Genomic DNA, 25,941 nt, shown 5'->3' on the forward strand with positions numbered 1-25,941 from the left:
TTACATTATATTTATAAGTATATATATATATATATATATATATATATATATATATATATATATATATATATATATATATATATATATATGATTTCATGACTTTTTTTTCATATTATTTCCTCTACTTGACCATTTGCATTTGCTTTTTATTAATTTAGTTCTCTTACTATGTTAATTATGTATTTTTAATCTATTTATTTATTAGTTTATATTTAATTTTTACACTTAATATAAACTTAATATTTAGCACTAAGAACTACCACGAGAGTGCAGCACAAAACAAGTTGATGCAGGAATATAACAAAGTATCAGAGTTAGCATCTAAGTTAATATTTATCATTAAAAGTTAATAAACGAAACTCAAAATTTCACACTAAAAGGAACCTAAGAAAAAATTCATTCAAAGTAAACATTTTAAAGAAAAATAAAAAGAAAAAAAAATACCACTGAACCAATATACTTTCCCCATTCCATATTTATTGCCATTTAATTTTTGATACGTACATTAAGAAAATAAATAATTACTCCAAGATAGTGAAATTTATTACGGATCAGTTTTATTGAAATGTGTTACAGTCTTTTTTTATTTTTTACAAACATATTATCAATTATTCCAATATAAAATTATTAATTGGAGACTAAATATAGAATAAAACTTAATATTTTGAAAAAGAAAGCACTAATAATTTTTTTTTAAATGCTAAAATGCAACTAATTCAAATATGATGAAAGTATATTGGTGTCTAAATTTATAACACACTAATTAACTCATTATACATTAAATTATAAAAATGAAGATTGATAAACACATTAATATGAAATTCAAAAAGTATGACAACATTATATCATCATTTCCTAAACATTATGAAACAATTTTTAATTTCATCTTATTTCTTAGTTTATTCAGTTTTAATGATGCCAGCATTGTATTGTTTTGCGTACCGTCTTATTATTTTTTGACAGAAATGTCCTTAGGATTAAAGAATATTACTGCATTTGGACAAGTTTCATGAACCCTCACTGCTCGTCAACCATAGTTACTTCTAATCACAATTAAAGACGTAAGGAGGGTTCAAATCATGTGACACGTGTTAATCTAGATCAACGTAATGACACGTGTGAGTCAGCCATGCAGAACCAAAGTCAAAGTTACTAAACACTGTAGAAGTCACGTAAAGACATTAATGAAGTAATTAATTGAGAAATAAAATAATAAAATTAAATCAGATAATAAAAGGTAAAATGAAACATAGGTTTGTTATATTAGTAATACATTTAGAAAGTTATATCATTATTATTAAAAAATGTAATTAAATAAATTTAATAATATTCCTTCAAATGTCTCTATTGATAGCTAAAAACATTACTAAAAAGTGATAACAACATAACATACATCTAATATTAATAAAATAATAACAGTTCATATTTTACTAAAAAAATAATAATGTTAATAAATAACCTTGTTTTGTTGCCTGTCATTCCTGCCACAGAGATAAAGGAGGAACTGATTTGCACAATAAGGTATCTTATGTTTAGCTGTTAAAATTGGCAAGACTTGGTAAAGTAAATATAGAATACAACCTAGGATGCTCTGTTCAATCTTTGTTTCATAGCATGCAGGGGTCTCTGTGTTTCTCTTTCTTTCTCAATTCACTCAAATCACCATAGAAGAAGACCTAATATTCTGTTAACATTCTATCATTTTCATCTTCTTTTCTAAGATTTTACTTCACACACTTATACATAGGGATGAATACATACAGATATACTGAAGTTGCATGTTCAATCTGAGTTTTATAAGTTTTATCTGAAAACATAAGGACTAAACTGTTGGTTATTTATTATAAGTTTAATAAGAAGACAGTTGTGATATTTGTAGTTTTAAATAATTTTAATATTTCTTAAGTTTTATATTTAGCAATTTTATAGTTTAAGAATATAAAATAAAAACAAATTATGTAACTTTATTAAAAAATACTCTGCTTTTTTAAAAAAGTTCTACTGGCTACAGAAGACCAGTTAATTTCTCTGTTGTTCTGTGAACCAAATACAAAATGAGCAAAAATACGAAATTAGAAATCTGACGTCCTAGTTATGCGAAATTATCATTATGATTATCATTTTTCCCACAGACTCATTTCAGGATTGTAGGTGCCCTAGAATTTTGTACTCTACTGTTCTTCTTAATTGAGAGAACTGTTTGAATTGTTCTTTTAACCTTTTTCCTTTACAAGTTTTTGTTCAAAGTCACTATGAAGTTCTTAGTACTAAGGTATTCTAGGATATTTAACCAGAAAATTCTGCACAAATTAACTTTTATGTAAGTTATTTTTATTTTAACTTATAATCCAAATAGACCACATGAGCTGTATTCTATCTGTCCCAGTTCACAATGTAAGAAAGATGCTGAAATGAACTTATTCTTCTTGTTCAGATATAAACTTCATTTACAATCACAGAAATTCTGAGTTTGTTTCATTTCTAATTCTGATTGGACCTTATTCTTCTTTTCACTAGTGTCACTGTGCTGCTACAAGGATCTGAGAGACTGTATTGTGAATACATTCAAGTTACTATTACACTAGCGCTCACTCCACCCACCACCAAATCTTAAATCACATGTACTTCTTCCATCTCTCTTATCCTTTCTATGAACTAATTGAATGTCACAATAATCTAATTCAGGTTTTGCTTCTACTTTTTTGGTATCTTATTATGGCAAGCTGATTCATTCTAAAGTCAACTAGAAGAAACCGTGTGAGAATAACTTTAAGGTTTTCCACCATAGTCCTAGCACACCTCCATCACATGCATTTCTACACTAGTAGCCTTCTGAGTTCTTTTAAACTAACAAGTCACTCATTCAAAATTTTCAGAAAATAATGCCAAAGGTTGGAAGGAAACTACCTCCAATTAAGAATACAACTAACACTATATTGAACTTTATGCAATATGTGATGCTGCACACATGCAATAAACACTATATTGAACTTTATGCAGCCATAAAAAAGGTGATATCATACCATGGGTTAATGCTAAATGAGCAAATGTATTTGGTACAGAATGTAACTATCCTCACTACAGAGTATCTAACTGTCTACACAGTGGTATATAGGCAATCAAAAAATACTGAAAAATCTTTTTACAATTTTATTTTGTCTAATGAAAAGATAAATAATATTTATGAACAGCAAGCTTCAAAATAACAATTAGTAGTTATTTTAGTTGTTCTTGTCCATCGGAGGTAGAACCTACTCCTACATAATGAACTTGATGTATGAGATCGACAATGTTTTCCTTGAAAAAAGACATAATCTGTTGTGATTTAACATCCTTTGGCATCATCAAAAAGTACAGAACCAACAGCATTCACACTATTCAAGAGTTCCTTGTACATTGAGTACATTGATAAAAAAAACTGCTTTCAGATATAACTTAAGAAGAATCAATCCCTAGCTCGGTAGGAGGGAGTGTAAGCACCCATAGAGGAGTCAAGTTGTCATTTTCCTCAATGAATTTTCACATTGGTTAAAATTGTGATATTGATATCTGTTGTTATATAACTCCAAAAACAATTGTCAACAAAGGAAAGAAACCACAACCAACCATCTGAGAAGTAGTGACATTTTAGACTCAATTCCCACCATTGCCTTTGATAAAATAACGTTTCTAAACGTGGTACAAGATCAGTATGAGAATAAAAAGTTCCTAAATGAGCTTAAGAATCACCAGAAAAGTAGACAGAAAAAATCTCAACACAAGAAAACTCAATAAAATGTGTCAACTTACTATCTGATAAATTTTTACTTTTTCTATCATCTGTAGAACAAGAGAATTGTCAAAGTGGGCACTCTTTTAAAAAGAATAACATTTCTGAATCTCCTATGCCTGAAGACTACCAAAAGTGGGTTTTGAAAGATTCATAAATATAGCTATTTCAATCACCAAAGAATACTCAAACAACTTTTTCTTGGTCTAGGATGAATACAACTTCCTATTGCTAACATGTTATTCGTACATAGCATTGAAATGGATTTTTTTTATTTCAGTTTTAATTTAGTAAGGAGCTATGCCCCGGCAATGGTCTAGCTTTCCTTAATTCTATATTGTAACACAAGTTTCACCTCTAATTAGTCATATTTCAGTATCAATACTATTCAACTTTTGGGTCATATTAGAAAAAACATAAGCATTGCCAATTTCAACCCCCGCCAGTCCTTTCTGATCACAGCTACTGAGCATAATAGACAAAAACACTGAATTGGAATAGTGAAACAAGAAATGGATATTATCAAAATTTATAATGTTTTTTAAAAGTTTATTTGTTCAGCAATTAGACAATGATAGAAAAAAAAAAGAGGATGAGAAAACATTTCCTTGCTGTTTATGTTACTGGCTTTTAAAGCACTTATTTTGGAACCATTTTCAAAAACTTAATAAACGTTAGATGATAAATTGACAGCACAGGGGTAGAGTTGCTTTAAAAAAGAGTTCAAAATAATATAAAAAAGAAGTAAGAAGTGAATCAAACATGCCTTTATAGAAGTCACCCCTGTTTTTTAAACGCTACAAAGAGGTGAAACTTTATAAAATAGAGAATGAATGCCTGAGACAGGGTGGAAATCCAAGATTTATACACATGTTTTTTCACCCTTTCTATTGTAAATGATCTGAGGTTTGCCTATCCATAAAGCCCAAGTCATCAAGGTAGGAGCTTCCTTTTAAGTTCTGGCATTACAAATGCTCTAGCATCCAGTAAATAATTAACCAAATTATACTGCAATGTTGAAAATGCCTCCAGGATTAAAGTTTGCTCTTGTTGGTCTAAGTGGAAATTTGACATAACAGGTCCTAGTTATTACTAACAGAACCATTATTCCAAAAATTAATACATTAAATTACAAGATATGGCAAAAATCATCAACTCAGCTCTCATGAAGGATGGAACAAAAGTAAAGCTAAAGTATTTATATTATCAAGAAAAAATGAAGTTTGAGTTTATCACAAACCTATGCAAGCAGTTGTACCCCCAGAAAATGCACTAATACTAAAATCCCTCACAGTTATAGATTTGCATGAGAAGAATATTCTTCCTGAGGTGTCAACTCTTCCTAGAAAAAAAAGGAAAAAAACACATGATTGTGAAAACAAAAGCTTTTTCAGAGCATTTTTAAAGCATAAAATCATTCATGATTGTCACGAAATAAATGAAAAAGCTAGTTTTACATAGTACACTAATCACAAATCAATATGTGATAAGTTAGTTGACTTCGATGATAACACCCACTTTGAAGATCATAATTGTCAATACACAATAGGTTGGCTAAGGGTGTAAGACTGATTCCCATCGTCACTAAGCCATTAAACTCAATCAATTACAAAATTATCATTGGGGGTTGTAAATGTTATAACTTGTTCACTTTGTATAAAACTGTAGTTGTATAAATTAACAGTGTTTATCATCCTAAATTTTCCCGGCTTCTGTTTGTTATCCATTCTCCACAAAACAACATTCTGCAGGATTTACACAAATCATGCCATTTCACTCTTCCTTTCAGTTACTTAATTGACATAAACTACTTACAAAATATCAAAACTTTTTCTACCCAGTGTCCTCATCTTCCTCTGCTCCAAAATCAAACCCAGAATTTTTCATCTTTCCTATGTTAACTGCAATTATTCAAACATCAAATAAAACACTGAGCAAGTAAGGGGCGAGGAATTGGTCCAGATGCATAGTATGATGTATTGAATTGAACAAATTAAACTGATTACAACCTTTGTGCTTAAGCTCATGCATTCATCAAACTTCATCCAAATAAAATATGGGAAAGGAAATAGCAATTTCCCATGAACTTATACAAAATATTCCTAATATAAATGCTTTAAATTGAAGCAGTATGGAAAGTTTGACAAAAGCACTTCTCATAATCAAAATGGTAATTTAATAGTCCACAAGAATGCAAAAACATCAAAGTACAATCAAAAGCAAATAGGGCTCACGTTTTCCCCCAAATTACAAAAACACATTTTAGAATTTCAAGGGAATCACTACCACACTGCAGCTTCCATTAATTCAAATGAAAAACAAAACCTAATTCCGGCTCTCTGTTCTCCCTCTCTTCCGTCAACCTCAATCTCCAACACCACTATCAAGCCAAGGAATCCCATTTGCGCTCTCATTACCTCTTCCTCAAACATGAATTAGGGTTTCTCCATTATCTGAATTCCACTTCACAAACGCATACTCTTAAATCCCTTCTCTCCAACCAGATTTTCCTCAACTCGCCGATTCAACAACATCTTCTCAGTCCCAACACGAGTGCCACCTCTCTCCTCCATTTTGGGAACGTCGAGTGGGTTAACGGAAAACGAACGGGTTTTGCGCTTTTTAGTTTTCAAACTCTTTCTCATTTTCGCGGTAACGCTGAGCTCGATCTTTTTAACAGCAGGTGTAAATTTATATTTATATTTTCTAAAAAGCTATGTTTGAAATTTTAAAAATCTAATTATTTTTTCTAATTTACTTTCAATTATATAATCTCATAAAGGTAGATTCGAAGAAAATGTCATAAAACAACGTGTATATTCATGAAAAATTATGTAGTTAATTATTTTACAAAAAATACAATTTTAGATGATTTTTTATAAATAAAATAAAATATCATAATTGTAAATCCTACACTATTTTTTATGGAAAATACTACTTGAACCTTTGTCACAATAGTGAAAAAAAAAACTTTTCAATAACTTAATTTTACAATGGTTCTACGTTAGTATAAAAAATTAATGGTGACAAAGATAAAATAAAATGAGCATTTTCTTTTTCACACACATGCAATAATATTATATAATTTTCCTAATTATTAAACATTTTAAAAGTATATGATGTATTTAAATCTTATTAAATTTATGGAAAAAATTATCATTTTGAAGAAATTGACTCGTAATTATTTCAAGTACAACTCAACCACAAGCAAGATATATGTAATTATAAACCTGTCCATGTCCATCATAATCTATGTACGTATCAAAATAATAGTTCATTCATTCAATCATCTTTCTACCCCCATTTGAATTTTAATAACAATTCTTTATCAAATTAAAAAGATGACAAGATGAAAAATTCTTGATTTCTCTAATGGTCAAAAAGAGTAAGAGATAGAAAACAAGACTCACTAGTAGTGATGTACAATGTTTCTGAAAAATTGACCCAATAAGTAGGACCTATATGATCATATGTATATATACCTCTTTTGGTTTCCCTCAATTGTAGTAGTATGAGTAATTGTCAAGCACCAACCAACATAATAGTATTTCTTCAACCATTGTCTTATCATTCTTTCATTGTAGTGTAAACCCTACAAAGATGAGTGCCAACTCAACTCTAACTTGTGTAGGACAATCTAAATCTCAATACCAAGGAAAGTGAAGTAGGGTTTGTGGTCCACAAAACTTTATGCATATAATTAGGTTAAATATTTTGGAGGAAACTTTATCACATGTCATGATCTTTTATAAAAGTTAAATAAAACAAAAGTTAATTTTTTTTTATTCTTATGGTAGTAAGAATTCTTCCTTTTAGCTTTAATATATAATTTAACATATCTGTTATTAATCCTACAATTACAGGCATTTTATCTTTTAAATTATAGTCATCGAGTCTCAAACAATATTTACTCAAACTTGATGCTAATTAAAAATCAAAAGAATAAAGAAATTACAACTATGAAGATTAAAATATAAAATTTTAAATTGAAACATTAAAATAAAAGCTAAGTAAATATAAATTTTATCTAATTCATACACGAAAAGGAAAGTGTAAGGATTAAACTCTAAATTAGGAATGGTTTATCAACAATTTTTATTTTCAGTTTTTTTTTGGTTCATATATATGTTTGATATCATAATTAATGAAATAATCGATTATATGTTTGTATCAAAGCAAATTGTTGAATAATTTTGTGCATAAAACCATATTTTTTTATGGTCTGGGAATGGAGGTGGGGATGGTGTTTTTTTAGGGATTAAATGCCATTATTCTGCATGTCTAACTCTCAACTACTTAGAACAAATCATACTTCATAATAGTAGTAATATTAATTAATTTTATTTTCTATTAAATGATTTTAAAAAATTTTATTTCTTAAAATGCATTTGGTTAAGCCAATGGGTGGTGTCCTCAGATAGCGAAGGGTTACCCAAACTTTTTAAGGTATATGATAACAATTATGGTCAATTTAACTTGTGGCCAACGAGACAATCTAAATATACGAAAGCAAAACAGGTGCTTAATAGTTGTCCAAACAATTTTTCTAAGAGAATATATATATATATATATATATATATATATATATATATATATATATATATATATATATATATATATATATATACTCTGTTAATTTAAGGATATTTCATGAAATTTATCTTTAATGATTATAATGTATTTTTTAGTCTTTTTATCAAAAATCACCAACGTGCAACTGAAGTAGGTTCATTTTTTTAAAAGAACCGACTCTCACACATGTAATGAATTTTGGAATTGGTTCCACCTCATCCATAACTTTCTTTTTGTGAAATTACGGAATCAATTCCATCCATCCATAACCGATTCCCACCTTTCCAAACCTCAACCATACATTTTACCATCACCTTCTTTGACCACCATGATGTTGGTATACATAAACTTTTGGGATTTTAACGAGGATAATAATAATGTTGCATGCATGTGAAATGAACATGAGATTTGAACAAAAGTATGAAATCACTGGAAAACAGAAAAGATGGGTGTTGAATGGTGTTTACAAAGTGGTTTCCCAACATAGCATCTAATAAATAAATAAGAATTAGTAATGAAAAAAAAAATTCACTAAATTTTATAGAAATTGTTTAGAAGGATTTCACAATAAAACTTGTGTATAACTTTTAAACTCTAGTGATAGAAAGAAGTGTGAATTTTAAAATGAATATTTTAAATACCTTACTATTGAATAAAAGTGGTTTTATTCACATGTTGTAATTTACATAATCAACATCTAATGAATGTAGGAAAATAGATGGTTTAAATGACTTGTTTAAGCGTTGTCTTTTTATGATGAGAGCAAAAAAGCATTTAATGGAATAATTCAATAGACACAAGATTTGTATATTAGTTCACTCCAACTAAGCTATATCTAGTCTCTCCCAAGAACTCTGGAGAGGTTCCATTTATCTTTTTCAAATACAAATGAGTTAAACTCACTCTTGGTTTTGCAGTATTATTCATCACTCCTAGTATCCCTAGACTCCCATCTAGTTATGTTTAACTCATTCCTCATTGTGTAGTATTCTTCACCACTCTTGGTATTCCTAAACTCTCGTCTAGTTGAGTTTAACTCACTTCTGGTTATGCAATATTCTTCATCACTCTAAGTATCCCTAGACATATGGTATCAACCTGATACGCTGTCCATTTGAGTTTCACCCACTCGTGTTTCCCTAGACAACATGTCTAGTCTGAGTATTCTAGTCACTCCTATATTCTAGTCACTTTGGCACCTTAGTATTCTAGCGACTTTTGGCATCCTTAGACGTTTGATATCGTATGTTGTCTAGTTAAGTATCACCTACTCGTGAATGCAAGTGTTTTAATCCTCTCCTAAACATATAATAAATCCACTTTGAGATATTACTCATGAGTTTTTATTTAAAATTAAAAATATGTATTTTCCATTAAAAATGTGAGACCCTTTGTATTTCACATTATGGACGACTGTAATGACCCAACATTATATTTATTTACATTATATTTATTTATGAAATATTATGTTTGAGGAAAGTAGGGTGTATAATAACCTTACAATAAAACTTTCTTTCTATAAAAAAACAACACATGAAATGATAAAATATCATAACCATTTTTATCCGAAATGAAACTTAAATTTATAGGTCTTCCAACTGATATTAATCCTAAACCTTAAACTTCGTTTAACATGTTATCTAGTAATAACAGGAAACTTATTAGCACGAAATGTGCCAAAAACCAAATATTCCCACTTGAGGGAGTGAAGTGAGTGCAAATGATGTGGCATGAGTGAAAAGAGTGTTATTCAAAGAGGTCCAAAAACAGCTGCAACAGTTCACATACCCTTATTATGGCATCTGACAAATCCACCAACTAGTCCCTTTCAATAATGCAACTCTGAAACTTTGAGTTAATAAACCATAAGACCCTCTCAAAGTGAGAATTAATCTCCATAGATCACAACTATTAGTGAAAGTAGTGAAATTAATTAACACTCATAAGGCAGCCAGCAAAGGGTTTAGTGTCATAATATTGGGTGTAATGTCACTTCCACAACTGCCAATTTTGTTCCTATATGCTTCCAATAATGATGCAGATGTGTAGTACAGGTTGCTTGCTTACTCAAAGGTTTGAAAAAAAATCATTATTACAATTCAATATGGAAGTGTTTGAAAAAATATGAGGTTGCAAAAAGCAATTCCCAATTGGTTATACACATTTGATTGTAGAATATGGATGATGGACAAAAATAATACAGTAATCTGGGTCCAATAGTTTTCTTTTTCTTCTTCTTGAAATTAATCTAAACTGGCATGTTCATCTCAAAAAAATAATAATCTGTGAAGAAAACAATTCACAATATTTCTCAAATAATAAATAATGAGACACAAACACTCAAACATGCTATAGTTGTAAAATAATGAAAAGTTGATTGAATCAGTGACATTTCATAACAACAAACAGAAAAAGAAAATCTTAAAGTATATTTAATACAGTAAATATATATATATATATATATATATATATATATATATATATAATCTGTCTTGAATTATTGTATTTCTAATAAAAAAATATAGATTAAGTAAAAAGTACAAATAAAAAATTATAATAAATTAATTAATGATAAAAGATAAAATAAAATATTTGTTTAAAATATATGTAATACTATAATATATCGAATAAAGTCCAATTTAATTTCAAATGAACAATTGTATCTAATGTTAAATTGATGAATACTGAAATAATGACATTCGGTTAGTTTCACTTATAATTCTAGTAATGTTATGATTTTAAGTCAGCGGAGTCAATCAATTTGAGAATTAAGAGAAGGTTTGTTTTAAAATCTATTTTCCGCATCAAAGTTTTGATGATAAGTTTATTTAATAATATTATTTGAGATATTATTAAAGTTTGAAATTATAATTTTTTTCAGTTAATAATATTTTAATTGTTTTTTAAAATTTTCTTATTTTCCGTTTTTCATAACTTTTTTTCTTTTTTTTATAAGTTAATTTGTCGTTCTCATTCTAAATAGAACTGTAATTTGGTCCATTTCGTATAACTCGACATAATGCACATGAATCAAGTTAAAATAATCCACTTAAAAATATTTAGAGTAAAAATCTCATAAAAGTCACTACAAGAAGTTAGTAATTAATTGCTGGCAAATAATATCAAACAAAAGAAAGATGCTATTAGAGTTTCTCAAATCATCTTTAATATAGTATAGTACTAAGATAAGTTTATAATTTAGAGTTTACCAAACCCACATTATTTAATAAAATAATTTAAAGTAAAAAATAATGAGAAGTTATTCACATGGACGATAAAAATAGTACATATGGCATACACTATATTATATTTTAAATTAAATAATGCTATCGTAGTGTCGATTAAGGGGACATCAAATTGAATATAAAAACAAAAAATAATAATAAAATAAAGATGCGTGTGAACTAAGAAATAATAATTTATTAGGTGACATATACTGTTACATAATATAATAATATATTAATGTCAGCTTAATCGATATTCATTGAGGTCATGGAAAGAAAATAAATAAAGAAATAAAATGATTTTTTCTATGTTTTTTATTTATGTATTTGACATTGAGCTTTTGAGAACTGTATCCTTATAATTACTATTACTAAAATGATTCAAAGAAATTGATGGTTTCACTACAGTAACTTGTGTATTTTTGAATTTTGTATATAATTTAGTAACTTACTTAGTCAGTACTGTTGTATTACTATATTTTATGACTGTGATTTACAATTATGTTATAAGGTTGAGATGTAAAATTGGTATTATATTAAGAGTATATTTTAAGTTTATGCATCCATTATTGATTTTTAAATATTATTTTGTATTACATAAACTATTACAGTGATTGAAGAGTTTATTGAAACTTAACGGATTTATATAAATATTTATCCACTTTAGAAGTAAATTGTATTAAATTGTTCCATTTAATAGTTTTGCTTATACTACGGAGAAAGCAACCATCAATTAAATAATTAAATCAAATCTCTATTAAATTTTGTGTTTATAACTTCAAGGTAAATACTTTTAATATTAAGAGTCTGTCTCTAATTCACTGGGTACAACAATTTAGGACTTCAATTAGAAAGGAAAACCAGATTTACAGTGGCTCTTACCTCCTTCAATTTCAATTAAAAAATATTTTAACTATTAAGGGATTAGGGTATAAATTAATCTCCAAGATTAATTTAAAATAAATAGTAAAAAATAGTTAAAATATTAATAATTAATGTTAAAAACTAATTAAAAGTTTAATTCAAAAATCAATTATAATTTTTTATTTATAATAAAAACTATTTTAAATACTAGTAATTTTTAATTTATAAAATATTGTCTAACTTAAAAAACATAATGACTAATTATTTTCCTATTCAAATCTAATTGTTATTTAATAATTTTTTGCAGTGATTTTTTTCTAAATTTACAATAATATATCAAAATCTTATATAATTATTATATTAGTTGCACTGTAGGGTCATCCAGTCAGTAATTGACTGAACAATCAATCTCAGTACATCTAGAATCAAATTACGATTAGTAAAAGTTATTAACTGACTGATAATTCTTCTAATATTGCTCAAATTTATAAATTAAGTATGTTTATTGTAAAGCATGTTTATCAACTATTGGGTTGTGATTAGGCTAATGTTTATTAAAAGTGTATTCCAAAACTTATAATATAAATTTAAGATAAGAAAGCAGGTGATTATATTTATTGTATTGTTGAAAATTAACTCTGTTTATAGAACAGTGACTTAAGTATCAGAGTATCTTTTGTAGGTATCTCACACCACAGAATTAAAAGGTAAAGAAGAAAAAGAGAAAAGACTTGAATTACAAAATAATTAGAGTTTGTTTAGAACTTAGTATTTCACCAGTGAATCATGAATCATATTAATAAGAATCACGTTGATTTATTAAGGTCTCATAAAAAATAATGATTGAAATTCATATATGAGTACTATTAAAAAGTTATAAGGAGATAAATTTTGGTTATCGAAATAAAATAAAGCCTTTTCATTTTCACTTAGGGTGTGATTAACATTTACCTTTTATGTAGTTCATGTTAGTTATAATAAATGAGCAATGTGAAGGGAGAGGTGTTGTCACATGTGCCATAAGGCATTGTAAATTGTAAGTTATTGAATTTTGAAAGCTCACTACTTTTTCCATCTAAACAATCAAATTAATTTGTGAAGGGCACAAAGAATCACATGGAGGAACATGGAGCCCCACAATTTGTGTCCTTCTACCTTTCTTTACTTCTATTCATTTAATGTACCTCATCAACTTAAATTGCAATCAACCAAACCATATTCAATGCGGATTCATTGGCCTAGCTTGTACTATTATTAGAGATAATTTTAAAAGCAGTAAAAGTTATTTTTCTTTTCATTTTTAAACTCATTATTGAAGAAATTTTGTTAGCAAAAAATAGTTATACCTAATGGATAAAAATCCAAACTCTATAACACAATCATATATTAATTCTTAATAAACTCATAAAATAATTTTTCATAAAATAAAATGATAACTATTTAAATTTGTTATTGTGAGGTACAAATGATCATATTAACAATAATGAAAATATGATCTTTCACATATAAAGAATTTTAGATATCATTTTTATTTTTTCTCATGATGGATGAAGAAAAACAAAACTTTAATACAATCAATCATGTTGTCTTTTAAAAAAAACACATAATTAATTCATCTTATAATTATTGTCCGTCTAGATTTTAATAATTTCAAAAATAGTAAAAATTATTTTTCATTTCTAAAATCATTATCTCTCTTAAATACCTTAACTTTTCATTATTTCTATTTTTTTATAATTTCTTAGAGTTTATTTTCATTCTTTTCTTTATCAAATTGTACTGATGAGATGGTAATAGAACGAATATTAGTTTTTACTAATAACAATTTATTTTTGACTAAGTTCGTTTCTACTTTAGAAACTTTATATACATATATATATATATATATATATATATATATATATATATATATATATAAATCTTCAAAATCATTTATTATCATATCGATTATAATTATAGTAAAAATTAAACAACAAAAATACACTAATGAATTTATATTATTACTCTATTAATGAATATTTTATACAATATATTTTGATTTACTATGTGAATATAGGTATATCTACCATTAAATAAAAAAGTAATTATTATGCTTAATACGTATTCAAACCAAGCATATATATTACTATATATTTTTATTTTTATCCGTCTTCGAGAATATACACATACATATATACTAAATTTAATAAAATTGATATATCTTAAATCAAATTAATTGTTTCTTATTTATCATTTAAAATAATTAATTTACAAGATTTACTTCAAAATATAAAAATTAAATATATGTGCGTGTGCGTAAAGTACAGATAATTACAAATTCTTTATTACTTTGAAAAAGAAATAGTTTATAAAATATGTTCTAAAATTCGTAGCAAAAAATTATTTTTTAAAGAAAAAGGTCCATATATATAAGTATGATATATATATAATTTTTTCTTACTATTTTTCAAATGTTTCATACATTATTTTGAATTTAAACTCGAGACAAATTAATTGAATATTGAATTATATATAGCATTATATTTTTATGATTCTTAGATATTTTCTACAGCATCATTTATCCATCATATAACTACCACTTTTTGTCTCCTACTTGGTAGTATTTTAATTTCAAGGGAACAAGCAATTTGCAATTCTCTGCAACCCTAAATGAAAAGAAACTTTCACACATTTAAGAAGAACCTAACTACCAACTTCCATATTCCAATCCGTATTGTGGACCGTACGATGAAATCTCATATATCATTAAAGAAAACAAATCAACTTACGTTACTCTACGATGTAATACTAATAGTTTTTCTTAATCTATCTTCAAATTAATTACTTGAAAAAGTAACTATTCAACACCAAAAACTATGTTTGTAAGTCATCTTATTAATTTATAAATTGTTTTCCAAATTATACTTTATCAGAATAACGTGAGAAAAACTTGAATTCATGTACTTTTGAGACGGAAGCAACAGTATAGTTAGTTAGCATGACATAACACTTTAACAGTAACATCATCAATGCTGACAAACATGTGTGATTTTAGGTACGAAGTAAAACTCTCTGCTAGTGTTCACACTCGACAGTAATAAATTTTGCTGCTACTTAAGGTATCCCTTCCAACCATTCAGCCTTCTTCTATAAATGCTCCCACATTCATCTCTTTCTGTCACCACCCTCTTCTTCTTTCTGCACCATCAGTTTGCACAATATATTGAAGAGCTTTCTGGTTTATGTTAGCTTCCAACAATGGCTGTTGTGACTGCTAAGCTACTATCTGCTTTCATCATTGCCCTCATTGCCATTTCCATGCTTCAAACAATGGTTGATTTTTTCACTACAAACACATACATTTACAACTCACAATCTTTGATAAATCTGGTTCAACATTGTCGAGGTTTTGAAAGTTTATATATTTCTCACATTTTTCTTGGTTTGGTTTTGAAGGTTGTGGCATCCCATGGACATGGAGGTCACCACTACTATGACAAGGTGTGTCTCTGTCTGTGTGTATATATATATGTGTGTGTGTATATATATATATAGCATGTCTTCTTATTTCTGGTTTTGTGAGTTTTTGATGACTCATGTTCTGCATAATTATTGTGTGTTTATCAGAAAAAATTTGGACCTGGAAGTCTCAAGAACTACCGTAAGTGAAGTTCTTTCTGCTATCCATTCTTTTGAAGTTCTTTCTGCTGTTCATTCTTTTGAAGTTCTTTCTGCTATTCATTCAGTTATTTTTCAATATACACTATTTCCAAACATGGGGTTCTCATTTGATTATGGTCAAATATATTTTTCCGTGATCTTTGGATCTGAGACTTTGACTTTAAATTTTTGAAAATTAATTTTCTCATTTACCAAATAACTGTTCATCCAATCACTAAGAACTGAATTCATATTTCACAAGAAGTTATTGCCCTTGCAACAACATAAGAACTTTTCAAATGGAAAAAACCTATATGGTTGGTATATATTATTCCAAGATGTGAATTAGAATTTTCTTTTTTTTTTCTGAAACATGAATAATAAAGAATTTTATTAATTTTTAACACATATTAAGAATATTATCAATTACACTAATAATAATGTATTTAAGTTTTACTTTTATCTGTTCTTATTTTTTAAAAAAGATAAATCATTGTTGTGATAAATTAAGTATTTTTATGTATCTTATATTATTTTTATTACAAGACTTATAATATAAAATATTAATTTATCTTCTATAAATTTAATTATGTTACATTATTTTTAAAAACTTTTACTTTAATTTAAGAGTATTATAAATTTATATTTTTATGATCTAAGATCCTAATTTGAGAGGACTAGGGTGGGTTATTATATTAAGATTCCTTTGTGATTTCAGTAATCAATGGATGAAGATGCTTTTAAGTTGACATGAGAAGATTCAATTTATGTAAATATTTTAATGAGATTTTTTCTTTTCTTTGGGATATGATATGACCAGAATGCCCTTCGCAATGCACAAGGAGGTGTAGCAGGACCCAGTACCACAAGCCCTGCATGTTTTTCTGTCAGAAGTGTTGTATGAAGTGCCTGTGTGTCCCACCGGGGTATTATGGGAATAAAGCAGTGTGCCCTTGCTACAACAACTGGAAGACCAAGAGAGGAGGACCCAAGTGCCCTTAACCTCTTCTTCCATCAAATTAACAACAAAGTTATATAGCTTTAATTTCCATAAAATGTAATGTCTCGATTATTCAAAAGATAAAATTTTGAATGTAATTTTAATGTGTTTACTTCAATAATTAATCTACATCAGCTTTCATGGTTAATCTTTGACATAGATGGAAACTGAATTGAAATTTTGATTATAATTGAATGATAATAATAAAAAATCTGTTTTAGACAATACATGAGATTTGTTCTTAAATGAAGTGTGTCTAATACTATTGCTGTGATCTATGGAACTTCTCATGCTTGCTATAATTTTCTTTAAATTAATTGAATGAACAGTGTCAACAGTTTGAAATGCAGTAAAAAAATATGAGAACAGGATTTTGTAAAGGCAACAGGGTTTTCTGTCTGACATAGTGTTCTGACATTGATCATGGGATCTTTATAATCATACCTTGAGGGAAAGAAAATTACACAAGAAAAGGTGCAAAAGCAGGAACAACAATTAATAAGCTTATGGTGTCATAGCTGAGATCATGTTGTCCGAGAATTTGGAAACACGGATCACGGCATCCTAGGAAAGTCATGAGATTCATCTGAAAAATTCATGATTAAAGGAAGCCATAGAGTGTTGTAAAAAATGCTGACCAAACCACGAGCAGTATTTCATGAGGAGTGATCCTGAGACGTGTAGAATCATTGTCTTTAAAAATTTATCTGCGGTGGATACAACAAGAACTTCTCAGAACTAGCAAGGATATATAAAAAGAGTATAAAATAAACCGAGATATTTTGGGAATGGGAAAAATCTCTATTTATAGAGTTTGGAAATAATAAAATCAATAAAAGACAATAAAAGCCATTAAATACTTAATAAAATGAATTTAAACGTTATTGGCAATTAAAGTTTTGACTGTTGCAATCCAACGTTTTCTTTTGCAATAATCTAACATTATTACAACAATCCCCCACTTGTTGCAAAACGAAAAAAATAATAAACTTTTATTCTGGGTCTCATACAATGTAATGAATCAGACCTGGTATAGCAAGTTATATGAACCGGTCTTAGATTGAAATACTTAACACAGTGTAGTTGGTATAGCAAGCTATATGAACCAAAGACACATGACGTGTGTTAGAGAATACACCCCCACAATCCTTGCTCTTAATGATATTGATAGTATTCTAAAATTTGAAAATGGTAATTGTGTCATTGTTTGTATGTGGATGACGTGCTAAATTTTGGTACACGCAATGAGATTGTCGCTAGAATTAAATTGTTTCTAGAATTATAAGGAAGGGAGATAATATATTACTATCCCAAGAACAATATATTGAGAAACTTCTTAAGAAGTTTAGATTTTATGACCTAAAACCAGTGAGTACCCCTTATATGCTAATTCTAAATTAATGAAAAATAAAGGAGAATTATTGTCTCAGCCTCAGTATGCCCAAATAATTGGGAGCTTACTGCACTTGATGAGCTTTTCGGACTTACCCCCAGAATAATTTTAGAAAAGGAAAAGAAGAAATGAGAAGGAGAGAAGACTGACTTGGGATATTTTTGGAATGGGGGGCTTTTCGGACTTACCCCCAGAATAATTTTAGAAGAGGAAAAGAAGAAATGAGAAGGAGAGAAGATTGACTTGGGATATTTTTGGAATGGGGAAAAACTCTCTCTATTAGAGTTAGGAAAAAATAAAATCAATAAAAGACAATAAAAGCCATTAAATATTTTACTGTTTGAACACTTAATAAAATGAATTTAAACGTTATTGGCAATTAAAGTTTTGACCGTTGCAATCCAACGTTTTTTTTTTTGCAATAATCTAACATTATTACAACATAGAGGAAACACAGATCAACTCATGTCTTAATTCATGAGCGAATTAGCATCATAGTAAGCATTTTCAATCATCCTTAACACCTAGAAGAAAATGCTAAAACATGCAAAAGTAAAAAAATTTTGATGGAAGTCTTGAGTCAACGGGATATAAGAACAATTTATAATAAATAAATAATGCAAACCTTACTTACAAACCGATTTTGTAGAATTAGATTAGACTTAAAGTCCACTTCTTAACAATTCTTCTTCACAGAACTATTGCAACTTCAATAAACATGTCTTCTTTTAGTACAACACAGAATAAGTACATACTAACACTGTATTTACAACAATCATTTTGTTTGTATAATTATAGATCTTCAACTATATAACAAATCCATTTCAGAGTAGAATTAGCCTTTAGCATAAAACTATACACTTTTGTCATGTATAAGCTTCCATGTCCACAAACCTATGCTTTTTTAGCAGTTGTTGATTTTGTGATTCAAAACTATTGAGATCATCTTCTAATTTTCTCTTGCCATAAGGATCAGAAAACCAAACAGCCTCCAGGCCACTTTCTTGTTTGAAAACATGAATTCCACTTTGTTTAAGGATTGATGTCTCTTCCAGACCTACGTATTTAACTTCAGCATGGTTCCATTCATTTTCTAAAGGAACTCCATATAAGTTATCTTCAAACTTTATTGTTAGAAGATCAAAAATATATGTATGATCCATTCCCATCATGAAATAGACACTACCAAGAAAACATTTATTGCCATTGATGACTACCATAGGCCTAAACATTCCAGAGTCATTCACAGGTCCAATAACAAGACAAAGAACCTTCTCAGGAAACCTATTACGAAACCAGAAAGAAACTGAAGGTCCATTACTTTGGTGATCAAACCATTCTGGAACCCTTTCTCCTGGTAAATAAAACTGAGTTTTTCCAGCCTCATGTAGTTCCTGATAGTCACAAAGAACTCATAAGTTTTCCGACATTAAGTACACTATATAGTACTAAGTCAAGTGCATTAGAAACAAAACCAAACCTGATTTAGGAACATGCTTGTACTTGAGGGAGTCAAGGATTTACAATTTGTTGCTAAGAAATGTTTCAAGCTTTGTGGAATCCCTCTAATTTCCTGAAGAAGCTTGCAATCACTCACATTAAGCTTCCTTAAAAATTGAAACTCTTTGATGCATTCAGGTAGCATTGTGAAATTGTTCTTTGATAAGTCTAAGTCTTTCACATGAGCAAATATCATGAAACCGATTGAAAAGAAATCATCACACAGGTTGCATTCTGAGGCCCAAAGATATTCTACATTTGAAGATACTATAGATGATCCCTCTTTTTCTTCATCCTCTTCCTGTTTCAGCCATTGCCACCCTTTCCATTTCCAACCAATAAGATCAGTCAGTTCTGGCATCACAGCAATGCTACTCGGTAATCGAACAACTCCACAGTTTGATAGTTGTAACTGTTGAAGCCGTGTAAGATTTTGAAAAGAATATGGAAATTCTTTTATGGCTGTGTACTCTAACTGAAGTTCCCTTATGTTTTCCATCTTTCCTAATATTTCTGGAAAGTTTTCAAGACTGTAACAACGTGAGAGATTGAGCTTTTCAAGAGCAGTCAACTTGATAGGTGGAAAACTCACGAGTTTGGTGCAGCCAAAAGCACTCAATATTTTGAGTTTACATAGAAAGCCAATGGAATTGTGAATTGCAGTTAAATTCTGACAATGTTGAAATGAAAGTTTCTCTAAATTTGGGAGACCAGATACATCAGGTATCTGTGTTAAAGATTTGCTTTTGTCCAAATTTAAAAATCTCATACCCATGAACTTCTGCATAACAAGAAAAGAGAATCAGATGCACAATCCTAATGTAAATTCATTGCATGATGAGAAAAGTGAACTAGTTAAACTTGCCTTCAATAAGCTAACCAGCTCATGTGATGTAAAGCAACTCTGAGGTAATTTACACATGGCAAGTTTCTTTGAATGAAAATCTGATGGTAAATCATGTGAAGGATATCTCCACCATTCTAATACTCTTAGACTATTTGGAAGATATTTGGGACCTGCAGAAAAGTTACCACTTTTAATAATTAGTGTTTTGAGGTTTCTCATCTTCTTGAAGGCCTTTCTGTTCCATTCTACCATTTCTTCTTTGTCAAGTAGGGGAAAATCCAAATGTATGATTTCAATTTCACTAGTTCCCTGTTAATGCAAAAGGGCACATATCAACCACCAAGAATTTAATCAGAACACATTGACAATATGATAAAGTTTGTAGACTTTTTATGATAATTACATACAGTATATTTTGTGTTAGTTTAGAGAGAAAACATTTTTACTTGTCAATGCAAGGAATTCAGCCTCATTCGTATATATGCAAGATATCAAACATGCATATTATAAAGGAAAAACAAACAAACAACTATGACATAGCATACAATTGTCTGAATAGATAAACAAAATCTCACTCACTGTGTTGTCTTCTAAAACTTGTATTATATCCTCATGCAACCATAATCTGCTACGTTTGCCTGGATCTTTTGGTGACTCCTTTCGTACAATTTCTTTACCCATGTCCTCTACCAAGTCATGCATGGTCACCATCATACATTGCATATTAAACTTTAAGAGAGATTTATCAACTAGCACCCCAATATGATATTTCATGCAATCACCATAATGTGCATGAAGTATATCTTGGACCTCTTCCAATTTATATCCCTTGAAGCAACAAGCAATGTCAAGAAAAACATTCTTCTCTTCTTCCTCCAAAGCATCAAAGCTTACTTTAAGTATCTTCAGGATTTGGTTATTAGGAATTCTTTCATATTGTTTGATCGCAGATTTCCATTCTTCTATACCTTTTCCAAACAAGTTGGAACCTATTACTTCCAAAGCCAATGGAAGGCCAGAAGCATAAGCTACCACACGTTTCAAGACCTCCTCATAACTTGGATCAGCTTCATCAGTTCTAAAAGCTTTCCATGTAAGAAATTGAAGAGCATCCTTCTTGTTCAATTCCTTCACCTCATACATTCTTTTAACCTCATGAGATGCTAGCAGCTGTTCATCTCGAGTCGTTATGATGATTCTGCTGCCTGAACCAAACCAGTCAGATCTTCCAACAATAGCTTGCAACTGCTCATGCTTGTCAACATCATCTACTATCAAGAGAACCTTCTTTCGTTGCAGCCTATGTTGTATCATTGAAATTCCTTCTTGTACACTTGCTATGTTTATTCTCTTTTCTTTAACCAACTCTGCAAGAAGAATGCTTTGGAGATTTTGTAATCCATGTTTGTCTGAGTTTTCTCTCACGTTTTCAAGAAAACACAGACCATCAAAATGGTCAAAAACCAAATTATAAATTGCAAGAGCAAGTGTTGTTTTTCCTATTCCACCAATTCCATGGATCCCAACCATGTGAACACCATCATCAGTTCCAACATCCAAAAGCTTCATCACTTCTACCATTTGTGCCTCTAATCCAACCGGGTAATCCGCAACATGTAAAGGAGTTCGATTAATCTTGCTAGAGACCAACTCAACAATCCTTCTGATAAACTCATATTCATATTCATATCTGTTTGACAGAAATGTTCCAATGAAGTTAGATTAAAGATGAAATAGTTTATGCACTAGTTGTATAAAGAGTTTTTCACTATCATTAACCATTATGTTTAGCAAACATCTATTTTCTGTTGACTAAATCATTAGACAAGTGTAACTGAATCAAACAAAACTTGAGTAAAAGTTTGGTAAAAGGGGTACCCTTGTTTGAAATGATAGCCAGACAAGCTAGCCACATGATGCAAAGCCATCTTCCATTTCTCCAACCTCTCCATGTTATGGCTGAAACTTTCCTTCTTGTCTTTGAACCTTTCCTCATGCCTTGTCAATGCTTCTGCATAACTACCTTTCTGGTGTCTTACATCAGAAGGATTTAAGTCATAAAAAACAGGCAAAACCAACAAGCCTTTCTCCTTAGCACAAGCAATGATATGAACAAGTTCATCTAAACAAAATGATGAAGAAGCATAGTTGTGAGAGAGCACAGTGATGGCAATCCTAGACTCTTCAATTGCCTTCATAAGTGCAGGTGTTATTTCCTCTCCTCTCTGAAGCTTCTCATCATCAATGAAAGTATGGATTCCCTTGTCATCAAGAGCTTTGTAAAGATTCCCAACAAAACCATGGCGTGTGTCTGAGCCTCTAAAGCTGAGGAACACATCATGGGAGAAGGCATAGGAACATGATATTGCAGCCATGAGAAGAAAACTTGGTCGGTTTAAGATGGTTTTGTTTCTCTGAAATCAAAATCCATAGGTGAAAATTTAGATTAAAAAAGTGAGATAGATGTGCTACCAAACATTCATTGCAGAAGAACTTTGTGGAAAAATATCTCTTTTTTTCTCTTTCTATGAATTCTTAACTTGTGGTCTACAAGCAATCATATAGATACCTTCACATCAGATGAGCAATTATTTTCTTTTTGGCTTTCTTTCAATTTTAATTCTTATTGCCTCAAAAACATAACTTCATTTTATAATATAATATCTGAGACTTATTAGCATAACAGTTTTTTCAATATCAACATATATAATAAAATATATTAGAAAATAAATATCCAATACATTTAAGATTTGTTGGAAATTTAAACATGACTCTTTATGCATAATATTAGTCTTTATTTTTTATAATGAATAATATTTACCAATTTAAAAAAAAAACATTTTTCTTTTCTTGACTCTTACATTTTTCTTTTATGGCAGACATTTAAATTGATTTTTTACTCTCGTGTTATCCATGTATTTTTACTAAATAAATTATAATCTATTTTACTGTATTGAAAAGACAACTTTAATTTTCACTTGTCACCTTCCTCTTCCCTTTCTTGATATTGTTTCCTTGTTTTATTCACTGCAATCACTTTCTGAAGAGCTGGTTTGCTTAAGTTATACATTGAAAGGTTCAATTAGAGAGAAAAACTTAAAATATACCAAGATATCAACTATAAATGATAAATTTACAGGTCAATGGAGTATGACATGAAATTGTAATGCATAAATACTAAATGAAATGTTTTTTATATTTTTTTATAATTAAATAATAATAAATTGGATCATATATTTTTGATAAAAATATTTCTTTCATCAAGATTAACTTTCTGTTTTGTCTATGTAGCTGAAAAATAATGATAACAACATTAACTAAAAGACTAACTAATTGATAGCAATATTTTAAATAATTGAAAATAAAAAACATGCCACTGATTGTAATTTTTCTATCTTTAGTTTTAAGAGTTGGGGTTCGCTAATAAGCTATTATTTTTTTTAATTTAGGTTAAAAATTAAGTTGAATTAAATTTAATAAAGTAGAAAAAAACTATTTATTATATTTTAAATTAATAAATTTTTAGGGTGAATTTTGTTTCTGAATTAAAAAAAAAAGTATATATATATATATATATATCAAACATATTGGTATAGTTCAAAAGTTTGAATCAACTGAAATTCAAACACGGTGTAGCGTCATCTTTTTCTAAAAAATTACATAAATTGATGTTTTATCTTTTTTCTTGTTATTATATTAATTGATAAATTTAAGAATTGCATCGATATTATATTATTTCCAGTAAAATAGTTTAAAAAGGGTAATTGTAATTAATTAAGAAGAATATTAGTAAACAAAATAATTAAGAATTTGTGAGTAAATTACAATAAAATTTTAAAAAATATATATAATAAGAATTAAAAGCTTAGATAAAAAAAATTAGGGATCGGATCATATGTGTGGGACAGTTAATTAAAGCTATATTAAAGTATAAGAAAGATTTAAAATTAATTAATTAGGTGAGAGTTATACAAATTATTTAAGTGAATAATTAGTTGGGTTGATTTTTCTTTTTTTCCTTAGCTCTTGCTATTTGCATACTCAATCTTTGCTATATACACTTCTCTTTTGTTTCTTTTACTAAAATAGCCTTTTTACTTTTATTTACCCCTTTGTATTCAAAATAATTTTATCTCCTCTTAACTCTTTTACATACTACCCACCCACCCTCTTTATTGCTTTCACTCACCAAATCCAGAGAAGATTTTCAGATTTAATTCAAATCACATTTATTCTAGTCATTTAAATTAAAAAAAAAAAAACAATCGATTTCCTTTTTATCCCCTATTTCTGATTTAATCGAAAACATTTCTTAAAAAAAAACTGTCAAAAATACGTTTTTTGTTTTCATTAGACTCCATGAAGTACTTTCAAAATATTATTACATATTTTATGTTTCAGAATGTATGTTCTAAGGTATTAAAAAAAATGCTTTAAAAAGTACACATAGTAAAATACATTTTTTATTTTTCTAAACTATTACAAAGTGTTTTTCAATTTTTTTTAATATCTAAAACCACTTTATGAAATGTTAAGAAAATAAGTGTGTTAAAAAAATGTTTTAAAAAATACTCATATATCTATATAGAGAGAGAAAAAAAGAGAGACAGAGAGAGAGGATGAGAAGAATTTTGTGTAAGCACAGGTAAAAAGACTCCAAGTGCTTTTTATATAATTTATTTTTTGGTGAAAATAAATCTTTGGTACCATATTATATAAAAAAAAAGTTAAGATTTTTAAAATATATTATAATTTATTACATGTATCTAAATTTCATATTCTGTTTTCTTACGACAAGTCAACATTAAATATGTCTTCAAATATTAGTCTCACTTGTTAATATTCATCAACTAATGACATTATAAAATAATGACATTATAAAAGTAGTCTTAGAGCATTAACTATTTATCAATTTATTCTATATTTTTGTATAATTTACTACTATTGATGGTTTATAATACTTGATATGTAAAAAATTTTAAATGAAAATTTAATTATTATTTATATTTAATTTTATGTAACATCCCAAAATACAGTAATTACCATAATCAGAATTAATTACATTAAAACAGTAAAACAGTGCAGTCTTTACATTACTAACTAGGGTCAAAAAGCCGAACGGCTTAAATTACA

General features: G+C 28.5%; 2 protein-coding genes across 2 annotated transcripts; one reads left to right on the forward strand and one right to left on the reverse strand.

The window, feature by feature from the left end:
- The first annotated feature begins 15,562 nt into the window (after positions 1-15,562).
- Positions 15,563-17,216, forward strand: LOC124832280 (gibberellin-regulated protein 4-like). The gene is made up of 4 exons (XM_047306454.2): positions 15,563-15,741; positions 15,865-15,909; positions 16,036-16,069; positions 16,889-17,216. The coding sequence occupies exons 1-4, from the start codon at positions 15,667-15,669 to the stop codon at positions 17,068-17,070; spliced, it is 336 nt and encodes a 111-aa protein (XP_047162410.1). The 5' UTR covers positions 15,563-15,666; the 3' UTR covers positions 17,071-17,216.
- A 1,834-nt stretch (positions 17,217-19,050) lies between these two features.
- Positions 19,051-23,307, reverse strand: LOC124832285 (TMV resistance protein N-like). Its single transcript, XM_047306457.2, has 5 exons — positions 22,687-23,307; positions 21,388-22,498; positions 20,827-21,117; positions 19,942-20,742; positions 19,051-19,855 (listed from the first exon to the last, which is right to left on the reverse strand). Exons 1-5 carry the CDS (start codon positions 23,181-23,183, stop codon positions 19,328-19,330), a joined length of 3,228 nt encoding a protein of 1,075 aa, XP_047162413.2. The 5' UTR covers positions 23,184-23,307; the 3' UTR covers positions 19,051-19,327.
- Between the last annotated feature and the right edge of the window lie 2,634 nt (positions 23,308-25,941).

The sequence above is a fragment of the Vigna umbellata genome, chromosome 4 (genome assembly GCF_029865625.1).
Source record: "Vigna umbellata cultivar VRB3 chromosome 4, Vumbellata_1.0, whole genome shotgun sequence".
In the NCBI taxonomy this organism is placed as follows: Eukaryota; Viridiplantae; Streptophyta; class Magnoliopsida; order Fabales; family Fabaceae; genus Vigna; species Vigna umbellata.

Bases quoted from the DNA above. Each gene is read 5' to 3' on its own strand.
- LOC124832280 (XM_047306454.2), top strand. From the start codon at position 15,667: ATGGCTGTTGTGACTGCTAAGCTACTATCTGCTTTCATCATTGCCCTC. The intron at 15,742-15,864 runs GTTGATTTTTTC...TTGGTTTTGAAG, and splicing joins TTTCCATGCTTCAAACAATG to GTTGTGGCATCCCATGGACA. The intron at 15,910-16,035 runs GTGTGTCTCTGT...TGTGTTTATCAG, and splicing joins GTCACCACTACTATGACAAG to AAAAAATTTGGACCTGGAAG.
- LOC124832285 (XM_047306457.2), bottom strand. From the start codon at position 23,183: ATGGCTGCAATATCATGTTCCTATGCCTTCTCCCATGATGTGTTCCTC. The intron at 22,499-22,686 runs GTACCCCTTTTA...TCTGTCAAACAG, and splicing joins GGCTATCATTTCAAACAAGG to ATATGAATATGAATATGAGT. The intron at 20,743-20,826 runs GCAAGTTTAACT...CTTGTTATGCAG, and splicing joins AGCTGGTTAGCTTATTGAAG to AAGTTCATGGGTATGAGATT.